A 17,270-nucleotide genomic window follows, 5' to 3' on the forward strand; every position below is an offset into this window, starting at 1 on the left:
ATTTGTAGCTAGGTGTACCGTCTTCTTTGAAGTAACCACTATGTATAATGCTTCTGATTCGAGATTTTAACTGACTAAGGGGAATATACATGTACATAAAGAGTTGAAAAATCATTGGTTTTATGCTATTGTTTTCTGGTAATAATCTTGAATGGAGGGTTTCCAGAAGATCTTTTAAATTTTTCAGGATTGCTATATTGAATTAATACCACTACGGGAGTAACAAGTGTCGTGGTAGGACTGGAGACAACCTTTGACAGCAGTGAGTATAGAAGATTGAAGTTTTGAAAGCGTTTTGGTGGTACATTTTGCAGATCTAACTATGAAGCGTTGTTTGTATGGATTCTTGTGGAGTTTAGGTCCCAGTATACAGACGGTAGATCACTATCATCGTCTTTAGTAGAGTGACCACAAGAGGATAGCACAGATTTTTGGTTTTCCACTATCTCTTCTTTGGAGAGTGTAGTGGCAGTATATGCCTTATTATTGCTATCATTTTCTAGGCCTACCTCAGATAATAAACATTGGATGTGATAAGTTGTGCAGACAAAAAACATGTTGTTTTTGGCTTTGTCTGCTGGTACGACAACATATTTGTCATGTATAGTAGACAAAGTTTTTCTAAACTTCTCAAGTGTAAGGGAAAGTTTGGAGACGAGGAGGCTGTCGAAGACAAAATTTACCAATAGGTGATAAAAAAAATTTTCAGCTTTTTAATTACATACTTTTATATTGTATTAAAGTTTACCCTGTACCAATATTACAGACAATGCCACTATAAATTCTTTTTCCTTGAATTTATGTTTAATTTGTAACTGATTGATAACTTTAAAAGTGGCATAAAAACTCTGCTAGGGGCGCAGACCCTTCGATTGGAATAAAACATAATATATATCAGTTGGTTTTAGTTCATTCAAAACAATAATCTTTATTTAATTTATGGAATTCCCTTTTTGCGTTTACCAGTCCATAATAGACTCAGACAATACCTATGGTAGAGGTGATTCATGGTGTTGAAAACGATCGATATACATTTGCTATAGCTTTACCTAACAATAGTCCTTTCTGTATCCAAATCTGTGTTTTTTTTTGTTTTTGTTTTTGTTTTTGCTTTTTTGTTTTTTGTTTTTTTTTTTGTTGAGAAAATCAGAAATTCATCTCCCACAAAAACCAACCAAATTAAGCCAAATCAAGAACTCATGCAAATTGCCAGTTTCATACGCAACTAATATACTTTTTATTAGGAAAGCGCAACAACCGAATATCAATCTAAGACAGATTATGTGGTTTGTATCTGTTTCTGAAGTAGAAAAAAGGTACATTAACCTCGATCGTTCGGCTTTTAATTCCAATGAAATTGCTTTTTTTTGTCTCTAATCTAAACATTTAACCAGTGGCGGATCCAGGATTTCAGGTGGGAGCAGTTACAAAAAGATCAGGCGAAACGAGGCAAATAAACTGAGGGGCATGTGTAGAATGCATAAAAAAATCAAGGCTTAAGCGAATTTTTTTTTTGTCGGGTGTGGGTACGCCAAATCCGCCCATGCAATCTAAACCGCTGAACCTATATGCACGAAGATCAGTAGATCTGTGGATATAATTATGTCATTTTACTTGCTTCATGACATGGTAAGTTCGATTATTTACTGCCTACTATTCCACGTGGTATTGTTTATATTTATCAGTACAGCATCCACGTGACTTGCATGACCTCAGGGTCACAGACTTCAAAATTTGAAATTGATCGTCAACTTTTTTATGTTTTTAAGCTAATTTAGAGTATATATTCCTGGTTTTGCAATTAGTAGTACCCAGATACACCAAATGAACATGACAGACCATTATCTATTTCCAAAAAAAGTTACAGAAAAGATTATCGTTAGTTTATGCTCTTTGATTTGACCGTGGTCAAAATATTGAAGAATTCAAACGTATATTTATACAACAGCTCCCGGTTTAAGATGTGAATAAATGCCGACATATATCGCGTTTTTTCCAGGGATGAATGATTTTTCCTATGATACGTCTATTTTAATCACCGCGTTTAACCACAATTCAACTATTTTTAGTTTACATGAAAATCCCTACAAGGAAGACAAAATCCTAGATAGATTATGCGAATGGGGTTTGTCAGGTAAGAAGTCACATTATCAGTTTATTTTCAAGTTCATAATTTTTTCCTATACGCTTAAATTTCAAACCTTTTTAATTAATTTATCTTACTTTTTATTCGGATCATGTCCAACTGACAATACTGACTGAATAAATGCATAACAATGAAAACGAAAGTAGTTTTCTGGCCTTGGTAATATTTTGTACATTGGAAAAATTACTGGAATGATTAATTATATTCATCTGTTTGCCAGAAGTTTATACGTTTTTTGGCTGTACCATTCACTGAAGAGCTAGAACAGGTTAAAATAAAAACAACAAACACGCAGTTCGACATATATATATAGAAAGTTATTCATTAGTCGATTTGAACTTACCAGGGACGAAAATAGTTCATTAGACGGAAAAAATTTCAGAACTATAACAAAAAAAAACATCTTAAATTGTACATAGAGCTAAATGTACAGCTATGTACACAAACTACTCCAAACATATTTTTAGTTCAGTGTAGGATAATTGAACTATCAGTTAAATGTTTGTTTACATCGCTTGATAATTCGAGGGTATATAGTCCTCCCCCTTCTACTTTTTTATTAAAAATATATAGTTGTTTCCTCTATAATGAAGGTTTCCCAATAAGTCAGCAAATCGCCTAAAACGCGATATTCAAAATAAGTTAAATAATGTCAAAGTGATGGATAGGGTGCCTCTGTTTTTTTTTTTTTTTTAATGCACTGAATAATATTTTATGACTTGTCCCTTCCTGGTTATCTATTAGATTAATAATTTTTCACTTCAAATTAATAGTTTTGTGCAGTTACTCCAAATTAGAACGCGTATTTTACAAAAAAGATTTTGAAGGACTTATAAAGATGGTATTTATAGAAAGGGATGTCCGACCAAATCTAGTCACACATGAGCAATAATGGCGATAATAAATTGCATGTCAGCTAAGTACAATTTATGGTGTAAATTGTAATTATTATCACTAGTATATTACCCTCTTTTACTTCGCAAACAATGAATTGGGTATTTATGATCACAAGATCGACTATGACGTGTTTTTGATCGCCTATAGATTTAGAAGCATTATATTACACTGTAAATTCGCTAAACCTTTTTTTTTTCGTTTTTGTCATCATCAGTACAGCCAAAACTTACCACAGTTTAACTCGCAGGTTTTCACTAAGTCCATGGATCATTAGTATGGTTTATAGGAGAGAAGTTGATTTGTAATTTTAATTTCTTATTTCCATCTATCCACCTCTAAGCTTATTGTAATGAATTGAGCCTTTTTCCACAGTCAACTGTAAACCATACCATTCCAACTCTTCTCCTAGATGATTTACAACATTTAAAAACACAGGCATCTACAGACAAGAAGAATTATGCCAATTATTATTCTACCCCGCCCTTTTTCTGTTATTTACAATTATCCTTCGTTACGAGTAAAGGGTAATATCTACTACATATTTACTTCATGAAAATACGGTAACTTAATCGGAATTTTTAAACTTTAACCTGATTTGCTGATAGCATTGTTTATTATAGTTTATATAGTTTATTCCTCTGCTGAAAATCCCAAAGCAGATTTAGATTTTTTAGATTTCATCTTCCTCAAAATTTAAAATGTTTACGTATTCGTCATGTATTCTTTATTTCCAGCTTGCTCTATGACAAACATGAATATATAAGAACCGAAAGTATCATGGTCAATTTCCTTATATTCTTACAACGATTCACATTAACAGATAAATAATGAAAAATCTACATCCGCGGGTGCCATTTACTTACAACTCATTTCTCTACAAGCTCGATAATATCCATTTGAAGCAGACTTACAGAGGAAAGCCATACAATCGAACACCTGAGGCAAACTACAATAAACAGAAGATTCACGAATCGCATGAGTCATCATGTGACCCAGAAGAGGGGGAGTACGGCAATAGAAAAAATTACGAAACGTTCGAAGTATCACGTGAAGTTGACCAGATAACACACGATATAAATTACTGCAACGATGGAAGTACCCAGTTGCATGCTTATAGGAATGTTTCAACTGCAAGTACCACAGAATGTGTTTCTGGTGGAATTTCTAGTGATATTAGTTCGCAAAATTCGGTAAACACCAAATTGATTTGGAATGGAAATAACAGCGAAAGTGATGACAGTGTTGGTAGTGACCTATCGATCGACGGGGGATTAAAATTGTCGGTCGACAACTCAGCTATGATTCAAGAGGATGCCGAGAATCCATCAAAAGGTATTTTCCAGGGAAGTTCTATTTCTTTTGACCCTGTAAAAGTTCTCCCGGTGCAAATACGTGAACAAAACAATGATTGTGATGAATCAGACGAGAGAGACAAGAGTTTTGACAGAAAAGAACAAGTTGATCGAAAAGTTGAACACAGTGATAGCGGGAAAAATCTAAGTCACTTTTGTGATCCAGGTATTAATAATGCACTTTCAAGTGGCAAAAATAGCGTCAAAAGTGTTGAACGAGAAACTAACGGAAGTAAGGAAAAGGAAAAATGTTTCTGTCTTGACGATGATGAAGGTGATAGCGACCGGAGGTTAGGGAAACAAAATATGAATTGCAATACATTAGATGACAAAAAGGTTTCGTCATTGTTTTCTAGATGCCAAACAACACATTTTGAATTCGATAAGCCAAATGACGATGAAAAGTTAAAAACAAGATACAGAAGTCTCAACAAATTAGATAATTCTTCAAAGACACATCATTCTAAGATGTTTGTGAAAGTATACGAGAACACTTCCAATCTACAGGATGTCTTCAGTAGCCTCCTCGGTACAACACGATCAAGAAGCTTCTCTGCGGGACAAGAAAAATCAAGGAAAGGTCCTGTTCTTGAGAAAGGAAATGTTTTGACGAATAGTACTAACAGTACTCTCAATGGGCAATCTGAAGTTCATTGGCATGGTAAACAAGTTACGATTTCGAGTGATTATGAATCTTTGGTATCACAACTTAATACAGGGACATCCTTGCAATCCGCCACACTCCGAAAAACTGACACGTCGTTATCAATGGTAAATGGAGAACTACAATATCTAGAAAAGGAATCTGCTCAAAAAACTGATTCAAACAATCAATTAAGCACTAATCCATTTGACAAGAAAGGTATTTTCGAAGATGATAGCTACAAAGATTCTTTAAAAAAACAATCTAATTTATCCCGTACACCCATAACACAAATTGAGGTAAAAACACAAATTTCAAAACGCAATATACATGAAAGACTTGAGGTAGAAAACACCGTTGTTTCTGGCTTGCAGATACATATTGAGGAAATATCAGAACAAAGAAAACACCCCCCTTGTGCGTTTACTTTAGAAACAAGTAGCAGCTCGGTGCAGTCAAGTTCAAACAAAGCTTTGAAAGAGGAAATTGTACCGAGAAGGTCAAAAGAATCAACAGAAGATGAACTATCTATTTCTTTCTTAGAAATAGAAAAAGACTCGGCCGATTTAGAGAAAGAAGATGACATGTGTCGTATATCAGATGATCAATCTTCCATCCCATCCCCAAATCATTTAAATATATACAAATCAAAAGAAAAAATACCAGTAATAGGGTCTTTCTGTAGTGGCGTTACTAATAAGAGTGATCAAATCAACTTGAAAATAAAGCAGCAACTAAATATTGTTGAGGAACTAGAAGAAGAAAAACACGAAGTACAATTACGTAAAACTTCTAAAACAGACATTAATGACAACGGACAAGAATGCATATCTAAAAAATTCCAGATGTCAGAAAAGGCAAAAGCTGATAAAACACACATTATAACAGAAACATTTGATGACAATGGAAAAAATGTGCATGGTAAAAATCAAAAGGTACGTGAAAAACAGAAAGAAATTTTAATGAGAACATCCATGTCAATTGAAGCCGATAGTAACTTTGTTGGAGATAAATTGTCCGAAAACAAAATGGAAAGTGAAGGAATACAACCGTATGAAATGGAAAAGACAAATGCAATCAGTGACTTAAATGAGCAAGACATTAAAGAAACTCAGTCTTACAAGAATGATTGCAAGGTGGATGTTAAAGCAGCAAATTCAACATCACCTCCACCGATCATCGTAAAACGAATGTACAGACCTGAAGGAAAAACGAAAAAGGGGTCAAAAGAAGCTGACGACACTTCATCAGATTTGCCGTTTGATGTTAGAATGTATCCGCAAAAAATAGGAGAAGACTTTGAGGAAGACTATATGTTCTCTCAAAAGATGATGGCTGAAAGGTTGGCGAACCTTCCGATCATTACAGGGCATGACACAAAGTTGATCTGTCCAACATGTGGAGAACAGGTGTTCAACACGGGTAAACCAGAAAGTAAGATATTATTTCTTGTGTTTTATACTTTGTCAATCAAAATAAGCTTATCATCTATATCCCTCTAATCTCTGATTAGTCAGCCGTCTCAATGACAAATGTCTGTACCTCTGTTAGTCTTTCCACGTATTTGTCGTTAACATGTTGCGCTGTAACTTGAGAACGCCTTGTTAAATTAAATGCAAACCTACATGATTATTGGTTTTGTTGGTCTAATGATCTGAGTAAATTTTGGAAATAAGATTCGATTTTTGGTTTTAGTGTTACTGGACTAAATTCAAAAGAGGGGTTCACAATTTTACATGTTGCGCCATATTTAAAGAAATGCTGGGAATTCATGAACCACATAAAACACCAAAATTCGTACTACATGAATAATTTCACCACAATGTCATGAAATCCCATAAAATGCATAATACTGCTTCTTTAAATAAGATAATCAAATGAATTTGTCATGTGTACTATAGATACGTATTTGACATTGTGAGCACATTATCGATGTAGATATTATTTTCCTTGAAACTAATTAAAATCGAGAGTTAACTGATTTCCGCAAAAAGACATATCACCTGTTTACTGATTGATTAAGCGTTGCGGCGTCATTTCCATTTTGAATAAAGCGTTAGTGACAATTTAAGTATTGTGGAGACATATGCAAAGATGTGAAATAGCAATAATACCGAAGCTCAGGGGATTCATATCAGATGTTTGAGCTGTGTAATTTCGTGTTCTAGTAAGTCATAATAATACACAACAAATGGACATTCATTTTTTTTTATTAAGCCTCCTGTATAGATCCATTGCACAAAATGTTGCTGAAAATACCATCATTACAAACAGTTGCAGAACAATACGGCCTTGTGGTTCACAGCATTGCAGGGGATGGGAACTGCATGTTTTCTGCAGTTATAGATCAACTTCGAATTGCTGGAGATTTTTCATTCACAACACATACACTTCGTTCAGCTGCAGTTGAGTAAGTTTTTTTTTATCAACAATTGAGGTAATTAAATGAATTGGAATCATTTTTTTTTCAATTTAATTGCGATCCCACTCTGTGAACCGACGTAGATCAATATGGTTCATATTTCAATAAATGTTTCATTAAGTGTCAGTCCCAGTAAGAATTGGGCAGAAGATTAATCATGGTATAAAAAAACAATCATTTTGATAGTGTAATTTGACAATTTGCACTATCAGAATCAAGAAAAAAAGACAAGATTTTCCATATCAAGCTGGTACATTGAGTTACAGTTTTATTGAAATGCACTTAAAATGAACATTTCAATGGCAGATAACTCTGTCAAAAACCTCATTTTTCTAAGATTCTATTGAAAAATTCCTGAGGAAAGCCAATAATGCTTACATCAAATACAGGAAGCATCCTTGAGTGCATGGTATTTTATTGTAAGATCGGTGGGGTTTTGACATGCATGTTTCTGATTTTTCCTATTTTGCCTGACTCTTACAAATACTTATACTTAATTACTTTAATTTTAAAATTTATTTTCTGGTCTGAAGTTAAACATGAATCATTTAAGGGTGGTCAAACTTGTTTCCTTAATTTCATTTGTATTACACTAGACAAATAAGACAGATAAGGCAGCCTAGACTTTATTTATTTTTCTATTTTAACTTAAACAATACTAGGTTGATTAAAATCCCGACTTAAAACATTATACATCGTTGTTTTTTTCCAAAAAAGATGGTACACCTATATACAAATATATAGTAGAGATTCCTCATACGTTGTAAGAAATAATTCCAAATCATCTTCCAAATATACAGAAGAAGATATTTACAAAATGCTGGAATTTTTAATCGACAACATATTTGTCCAGTATGGTGGATGTGTTTTCAACAAACGGGTCGGCATTCAATGGGAACAAACTGTGCTCCTTTACTTGCTGACCTATTCTGTCACTCTTATGAGGCTGACTTTATAGCTGATCTGGTCCGAAAGAAAAAATATCGTTTGGCTAGGTCCTTTAATCTTAGTTTCCGCTATATAGATGACGTATTATCTTTAAACAATCCTAATTTCGGGGATTTGATACATCGCATCCACCCCAAAGAACTTGAGATAAAGGATACTACAGACACTGTGATGTCAGGCTCATATCTTGACCTACACTTAGAAATCGATGGTAGAAGAAAACTATTGACAAAACTTTACGACAAACGTGATGACTTTTCATTCAGAATTGTCAGCTTTCCTTTCATTTGTGGTAACATCCCTTCAGCACATGCGTATGGAGTGTTCATATCACAACTCATACGTTATGCCAGAGCTTGCCGAAACTACGCCGACTTTTTGAATCGAGCTAGAACCTTAACAAATAGGCTTCTGGAACAGGGTTATGTTGCTACAAGATTGAAGTCATCACTACAAAAGTTTTATGGTCGTCATCATAAACTCATGGATCGTTATGGTGTATCCATCTGCACCATGAAAACTGATTTATTCAATGGGTCATAGTTTTCCTTTCCTCGTTTGTCTATCCCGGACTTGACTTTTTATGAGCAACTCGGTGGGTATTTCTAGAAAAGCAGAGGACGCTTACCCTACCGGTGCACCTGGTCTATGCTCCCATTTTTTAGTGGAGTCCAAGTTGCTCATTTGCTTTTGTTACTTTGTATGTATGATTTTAGTTACTTTATGTTCTTTGTTGTGTATGTCTGTTTTCCATGTCTATCCTTGTTCCTGGATTGCATTCTCTTGATTACCGCTATAACCTTGGGTCCCTTGATTACTCTTTGAAAGATATCTAATCTGTCATTTATTGTAGGATTTAGGTCAATTTATTTTGTTGAATTTATTTCAACAGTTTTGGTTATTAGGGTTCATGGACACCCGTTGTGACGCATCTCTACATGCTGGTCTGGCATCGAAAAATTTGCCTCGTATCATTACCATAGTATCGAAATTGATAAAATGAGAGCGTTAAATTAAGTTATATGAAAATGCAACGATTTGGTTAAACCATTCTGCTATCCCTTTTCAGTCACAAAACCGACTTTCTCTGTAGGGCTCAGAGAGTTCTGAGAGAAAAATACATGTTGCCCAAAGATTAAAATCATCATTTTAAAGGTTCTTTAATGTAACCATTATTTGATTGACCGTTTAAATTGTTCGTTTTCAATATGACCAACAACCTGTCATAGATGGATTGTTGTTCTCTTTCACCTGACTTTGACCGTGAAAGAACAGCATGGCAGGTGTCTCACCAGGACAGATATTGCTCATCCTTCCTGGGCACCTGAGTGCGTATTTTTTTTTTTTTTTTGCTGTTCGTTTACCCGTTTGCAGTATTTTTTTGTTTTGTTTTTGTTTTTGTTTCTGTTTTGCCCTACTTGAAGCTGCATTAGTTGTTATTTTCGTAATTTTTTTATCTGTTGATATATGTCTTCACTTTAAATTATTTCTGCTGAATTGTTCTTTTCCTGTATAATTTCATTTGATATCCACAAATAATGCATTAAATGCATAAAAGTGTCTATATATTCATTGTCTTGCAAGACAAAAAATCGACCTAGATAAATGTGTATGAATGCGACTTCTGGTGACCTTAATCCGCGCAAGTGCTGTAAGGGTGGCTTCTTTAAAAACAAATCTGATTGCAAAACGAAAGTGCTTATTCAATGGCAAGTAAGAACGGAATTCGAAAGTTAGAATATAACGCAAGGATCCTTTGAAATTTACGTATTGTAATATAATGTGACTCAAATATGATCATTATTTATTTGAAAACTAATCAAGAAATAGACTAAATGAAATGAAAAAAAGACACGTGCTTACCTGTGTATCCGTTTCTGTTATTTTTTAGCAAGGTTAAAGTGTTTGTAACCCAGGTGAGTGTCCTTGTCGGCAATCTTCGGAAGTAATGGCGAAAAATAATTCGATCAGCTCTATCGATCTTCTCTGATTAAAAAACGTTATTTTCACAATATTATGTAGTTATCGACATTTATTGCTTCAATTGCATTACTACAAAATTATTTCATGGAATCAGCAAAATATGATCCCGATGGACGCCTGGATATAACAAGTACTATCTTAAAAAAAAAGATAACCGACGCAGTAAAATTTTGTTCTTTTTTACTTCTTTTCTACATTTCTTTCAAGAAAATAACACATGGCACGCAATTTTTAAGGTTCCGATAAAGTTTTTTTTTCGAATGCAATTCCAAATTTTCGATACAGATTTTTCGAACACCACTAAGTTATCAGTATTAGGCCAATTGGGAGAAAGAACTGCGATCAGGTGACTTGCGTTGCTATAGTAGAGCATCCTTTAGGTCAAAGGTAAAAAGCGAAGCTATACCGACTGCGTCGGAAAAGTGTTCGTTCTTGGTATGAGTTCCAATTAATTATTGAATCACCATGGCTTGGCAAATAACATATTGTTTAAAAGAGTAATCGAGGTAAGCAAGATTCAAGCGGAAATCAAAAGAATGTAATTCAGTGACAAAGACCAGACATGAAAAACAACAAAGAACATAAAATAATACATACAAAGTAACAAAGATAAATGAGCAACTCGGACCCCACTAACGGGAAAGTATAGACCAGGTGTACCAGATAAGCTTCCTCTACTTTTCTAGAAACACACACCGAGTTGCTCATAAAAAGTCCGGGAAAATGAAAGAGGAAAAAGAAACTATGACACGTTGAACAAGTTAATTTTCATATAACGATCCACGAGTTCATGAAGACGACTATAAAACTTGTGTAATGTTGACTTCAATCTTGTAGCAACATTATCCTGTTCTAGAAGCCTAGTAGTAAGAAGTCTAGCGCGATACAAAAAGTTTGCGTAGTTACGACAAGTATTATAAATTTATTCATTATATTAACATAAAATAAGAGTAATTGTTAGTAATGATACCTACAACATTTTTAACGAATAAAACAAATTTGTAAGTATGTTTAATTAATGGTGAAACAGTTTGATAACAAAAAGAAACGAATTTATATGTAATATAAAGTATATCATTTCGGACTATTCTGGTAAATAACTTTTGGTAATTTCAGATACCTACACAGAAACCCCACTCAAGAAGATGGGTCTCATCTGATGTGCTTCCTGTCAAATGAATCCTGGGAAGACTATCTCAAGCGCATGGGCAAAGAGGGCGAATGGGGAGACCATATTGCTTTAATAGCTATAACAGAAGTGATAGGCAGAACTGTTACAGTACTGAACTCATCCGAAACTGCAACACATTTGCACCCACACAAAAGTTTGGAACCCGAAGAAATGGCTATCAACGAAAACGTGTATTTAGGTTACGTTGGCGGGTCACACTATGTCAGCTTAAGACCGAAGGATTGGCAAACAACGTGGTCTATTAGTATGAATTTTTCATATCGTGATAAAGTGTTTGTACTTATAAAATAAACTTTAAAAAAACTATGATGAAATATTTCTGTTCTAGACTTTAAATTTCAAAAATTCCGACCGGACTGAAAGGGATTTTGTCTGAAGTTTCCTTCAGTCAAACTCATCTCGCCATTACTACTATCTAAAATTAATATTCGTTAATTAATTTGCCAAAATAAGTCTTATTGCCATTTTATTGCATTTATTAAATACATTAACAGTACTCGTAATTACAAATATGAATTCCGATCTTTCTGTAGATGCAAAAATGAGACGAATTAAACGACTTCTTTCAATTGAGGAAAGGCATTCAATTGGGGTTATCATAACCGACGAAAAAACAACCAATCAGACTGGATGTAACAGTGGGGAAATGAAGTACGATTTGACGAAGCCCAACCATGATGGTAAGCCAGATATATTCAAGTAGGCCTCAGATTAACATACAACACAGATATTTGTAAGAAACCATAACATATAAATTAAGAATATTTCTGTACAGACCTCTAAATTGCTTCCTGATGTGAACATTACGTATATACACTGAAAACTTTAGCAAATTTTCACAATGCATAAGCACAACTCATCAAAAATCCGTCAAGCTGTTTCTTGACAGAGTTAAATACTGAGTAAAGCAGTTTTAAATAGCAAATATACCTAAGTTTCAAATTCATTTAAAACTCAATTCCCAATTTAAATGAAAATTTTCTAATAATAGGTAATGTAAATTTTAGTCTTGCCCCGAATAGGAACACCATAAAAGTCAGTTGACGGTCTACTTAAAGAAATGTCTTTAAAATTCTGTGAAGAATATTTGTTTTGGAAATGATTGTGATTATTAGAAATTATACAAGAAATATTCAATGAATATGCCATTTCATTTCAAATAAAATCTCATTTTATTTGATTACAGAAGTACTAAACTCGTTGAATACGAACATATTCTGCGTTGACCCAGTCAGTAGAATACCCGTCATGCATCTGTCTTATATAATTCAGGAATTACTAAAAGACAATTACTTTTTCATGTACAGTCGACCATATCAGGGATCAGTCACTCATTCTTGGTTAATATCGCGAAACAACGGGACAATTCGGCTAAACCTTTCCGTTGGTCTTTCTAATTTTACACAATCATTATCAAAGTTTACCTATACTGATGATTATGCGACTTCTGATCTTGAGTTTCTTGGTGTATACTTAGAGACAGAAGGCAAATACACTATTTTGAACGATACAATGGTATCATCAATCTTTGGAAAAGAAGAAGAAAACTTGACATATACTATTGACACAGATGAAACGCATCCCGGGTATTTACGTTTGCGCTCTGAAAAACCAGTATATATGTCAGGAACAGGGTCTCCTCCTGACTACTTAACAAGAAAGGTCCACAATAAGTATTATATCGAAAAATTACCCTTCATAATAAAAAGTCAAGATGAATATGAATTTGTGCCAGCCTTAATTTGTTCCGAATGGCCCTTCGAGGCTTTCAGATGGGTCAACAGAGAACGGGCGTCAGGATGGCCGAGTAGAGAATTGATAACAAAAATAACCAAGAAAGGTTGCTTTCTTGCACACCGGGCTCATCCGAATAGTTTTGACAAAGAGTTGGAATTCCAATTCGTTTTCACAGATGCAGAGGAAATGTTAGCTGCCGAATTAACGGGCGACATGAAGTATTGTTTTTTCGTTTTTCAGACTTTGGTAAGATTTCAAACTCGTAAAATACATATAACTTTGCCACCGTATTTCCTTGTTACGACTTTTTTATACGCTTGTGAATCGGTGCCTGGAGAAATATGGAGAAATAGTTGTGGAGGTTGTGTTCTTTATATGACAGAGTTACTATTGCATTGGTTGAGAGCAAAATTTCTTCCGCACTACTTCATCCCAAAAAACAACCTCATTGACACTTGGAAGAGTATCAAATTAAGGTTAATATGCGAAGAGTTGGAGTCCCTTCGTCTCTTCCCGTGTATGGTTCTTCACTTCGTCGGCGAAGCTCATGGTCTTACGCATTCTTGGTTAATCGATTCAGTAATGGCGTCGAGTAAGCGTTTCAAAACTGATGGTGATAGGCAATGGACAGTAGAAAATGTGTTCAACCCAACCACATTCGCTCTTGTCAAATCTTACCTTAAGAAAAAAAGAAACTATAAATTTGTTCTGAATGAGTTAAATAATGCATTTGAGAAAAACCTTGTTTGGACTGGAGAATGCCTTGTTTTTAAAGAATTTCTCGATCACTTTCTTTTGACTGTTGATAATGAGAAAACAAGGGAGTTATTTATGATATTTGTTAACAGGGAAATTGGAATTTCTAGGGCTAAGCAAGGAATAGGCGAAATCTCTCTAGAAGAATTTCTTCAAAAAAGGTATACCGGGAAGTATGGAAATAGGCGTTTCGTTTACGAGGATACTGATTCAGAAATATGGGAAGACATCGATGTGTTTATTGAGTCACTTGCTCTGGACTACCACGAATACGAAGAAACAAGTGCAATTGTACTTTGTCTCATCGAAAAGTCGAAGAATGACATAAAGCGTGGAGTTGTAGAGGTTGGGGAAATAGACGATGTGGAAGTACGAATTCAGATTGAAAAATCAAATGAACGAAAAAGACAAGAGAATTTTAAAAGACGAAGAAACTACTACTTGCTTTTGTTTATATGCTATTGTCATTTGGGCAAAAAAGAAAAAATTAAAGAGTTCCTTTATGAACTGGAAGAAGCTGTTAACGAGATGCCAACAAAACCAAGTCTTAGTGTCTTATCTAATATATTTAAGGCTATGAACTTTGGGTCGAAGGCACTAGAAATTCGCGAAAGAGTAAAAACTGTGCGGAACAGTGATACGTACGAGGACAGTGGTTATATAGATTTGTTGAACACAATATTAGGTACTAAATCCAGACCATGCATATGTGGAAAGTGCTATTCTCGAAATTCCGCACAGGATATGTTTGAAGTCGACTAAATACGTGATATACTAGTACTTGCAAACGACTAGACTTTTGTAAAGACGAAGTAGTAACTATTGACAATGTTAAAACAATTAGTGTTTGGGATGTCTAAACCAGTTTATAAAATGTCTTTTCTTGTCATGTGAGGTGTGCATAGTTCGATATTTTGTAGCCATTTCTTTATATACACACATCCATGTACTTTTGTATCAAAGTTTCGATTTCATAGTCTTGCATTCCAAGCATTTAAAACAAAATAATGAATTTAAAATAATTGTTTGCAAGTTTTACCCATGGGATAAGGCATAGGTCGAATTGTATAGAGTTATTTGAAAATCTTGTTTTTTTAACCAATCACTGATTTAACAGGTCGAATTATTATCAGAAATGGTAAATTAAATGCGAATTTAAGCCGGACAATCACTGCATTATTCAAATATAATCAATTGGTAAAAGAACTTTTAGACAAACAAATAACAGTTATATGGGATTTTTTTTACAAAGAAGCGGAAGTGAGATTTGAGGAAATCTGTTAGTCCTGTGAAATGCACCAAAAAGAGAAGTATTAGTTATCGTTTCTGGGTAATAATGAAAAAAACATTAAGAGCAGATAAGATGTCGGATATACTAGTTCGTAGCGTTTTTAAATCTATACAAAGACTAGAAAACTATAGTTTGCGATGGGGTCCAACGTTCCGGTTTTACCCTGAAATTGTCATTTATTATACGGACTCTCCTTTTGACAACTGCCTAGATTTAATCAGTAACTTTGTTATTACCTTTCATTAACTGAAAACGTGAAAACGTCATTTCAGGTTTGCATGTGTATATTTTCAGAACGTAATTTGTAGGTTATGATTTGTTGACTTTTTTAACATTGATCATTTGATTATTTCGTACATTGTGGTGTGCATTTTATACAAATTGTCTTCTGTCGTACATCTTTTGAAGCTACATTTTAAGATTTTCCAATATTTCTACTTGGAGTATTTTTGATACGGTCGCAGAAAAAGTATACAAAAAGGGTCTCTTTTGTTCTACTTTTGTACTTTTTGTACAACAACATATGACAATGACGTATATAACTGCAGAAATTAATAGTAATATCGGTCCTTTATTTATTTGCAAAAAAACAGTATGCAAAATCTTAAAACAGTAAGTCGATCAAACGGTGTGTGGGGGCTATTAACTGATAAATGGAATGGACAATAATTGTTCATATTATATAGAGTTATATCACAATCTCGCTTTGTAACAGAAACTGCATCCCATTGATTTTTTCCCCGTGGTTTACTTGGGTTTTATGTGTATATACGGATATGTATATGTATACAAAAAGGGTCCTTTTTGTATCTGACCATAAAAAGTTTCGCCCTACCTGTAATTATTTAATTTTTTTTTAGCGAAGAGCAGCGAAGAACATATTTATTGAATTTAATAAAAAAAAAATGATACATTTAATAGTAATAAAGAGCCGCTTAAATTGTCGGTGTAATTGGAGACTTTTGTGGGTCTTACCATTAGGATCATTTTTCTATCTATTAAGGATTTCATGATATTAGTTAAGTAATAAAATGTTGTTGTGTATTTGCTGGTCAGATGTTTCCAAATCCCAGAGATTGGTACCACACCAATACTTGAAGTAGTTAACTACAAAATTCAGCAACTTAGCAAAAACTTAGATCGCTTAAGAACACAATATCGTTTAATTCACATTTCGCTTTTTATGAACAACTCGGCGGGTGTTTCTCGAAAAGCAGAGGACATTTACCCTACCGTTGCACCTGGCCCATGCTCTCAGTTTTTAGTGGAGCCCGAGTTGCTTATTTACTTTTGTTGCTATGTAAGTATTATTTTGTTTATTTTATTTCCTTTGTTGTGTCTGTTTTCCATGTCTGGTTGTTGTCCCTGTATTACGTTAGTTTGATTTCCGCTGGAAAATTAGTTCCCTTGATTACTTTTTCTATGTGGAGATGTGTTGATCCAAGTTTATTCCTTTGTTTAATTCAACAAAATATTCCAAATTGTTTAAACTGTGTCACACACCAGTTTATCATGAAATGTATTTTTTTCTGTTTCTTTGTGTCTTGTTAAATTTAATTTTACACTAGTAAACTTGCTTGCCTGTACTTTATTATTATTTCGGGAGAATGCTTTATTGTACGTGTGTCTTATTCGTTTTGTTTATTTAATTATTACAAATTAAATCGGTTTTACGAAGAAAAGTGGGCATAATATGGGATAATTTATCATGATCTGCCTTTTAAGAGAATTATACACTTTCAATCCAGTAAGGTTTTCATGATATTAAGGATTCTCACATTGTTATTTTGAAGCTCGGATTCTGGATTTACTTAATTTCAATTGTATTTAGATCATTTTGTTTCGTTTGTTTGTTGTTAATTTTTTTCTGTACTGGTTTGACTATTCTGACTCATGACAATTT

General features: G+C 34.0%; 1 protein-coding gene across 1 annotated transcript; it reads left to right on the plus strand.

The window, feature by feature from the left end:
• Nucleotides 1–2,073: 2,073 nt before the first annotated feature.
• Nucleotides 2,074–16,953, plus strand: LOC148617807 (uncharacterized). Its single transcript, XM_088585384.1, has 6 exons — nt 2,074–2,134; nt 3,778–6,472; nt 7,256–7,448; nt 11,508–11,827; nt 12,117–12,263; nt 12,770–16,953. Exons 2-6 carry the CDS (start codon nt 3,871–3,873, stop codon nt 14,836–14,838), a joined length of 5,331 nt encoding a protein of 1,776 aa, XP_088441510.1. The 5' UTR covers nt 2,074–2,134; nt 3,778–3,870; the 3' UTR covers nt 14,839–16,953.
• The last annotated feature ends 317 nt before the right edge of the window (nt 16,954–17,270 follow it).

The sequence above is a fragment of the Perna viridis genome, chromosome 5 (genome assembly GCF_037379345.1).
Source record: "Perna viridis isolate PV_CMFRI_1.1 ecotype Kerala chromosome 5, ASM3737934v1, whole genome shotgun sequence".
NCBI lineage: Eukaryota > Metazoa > Mollusca > Bivalvia > Mytilida > Mytilidae > Perna > Perna viridis.

What these genes read in the sequence shown, in the direction of transcription:
- LOC148617807 (XM_088585384.1), top strand. Translation starts at nt 3,871, where the DNA reads ATGAAAAATCTACATCCGCGGGTGCCATTTACTTACAACTCATTTCTC. An exon ending in CTTCGTTCAGCTGCAGTTGA is followed by an intron (nt 7,449 to 11,507) that starts GTAAGTTTTTTT and finishes TGGTAATTTCAG; the next exon opens with ATACCTACACAGAAACCCCA. An exon ending in GACGAAGCCCAACCATGATG is followed by an intron (nt 12,264 to 12,769) that starts GTAAGCCAGATA and finishes ATTTGATTACAG; the next exon opens with AAGTACTAAACTCGTTGAAT.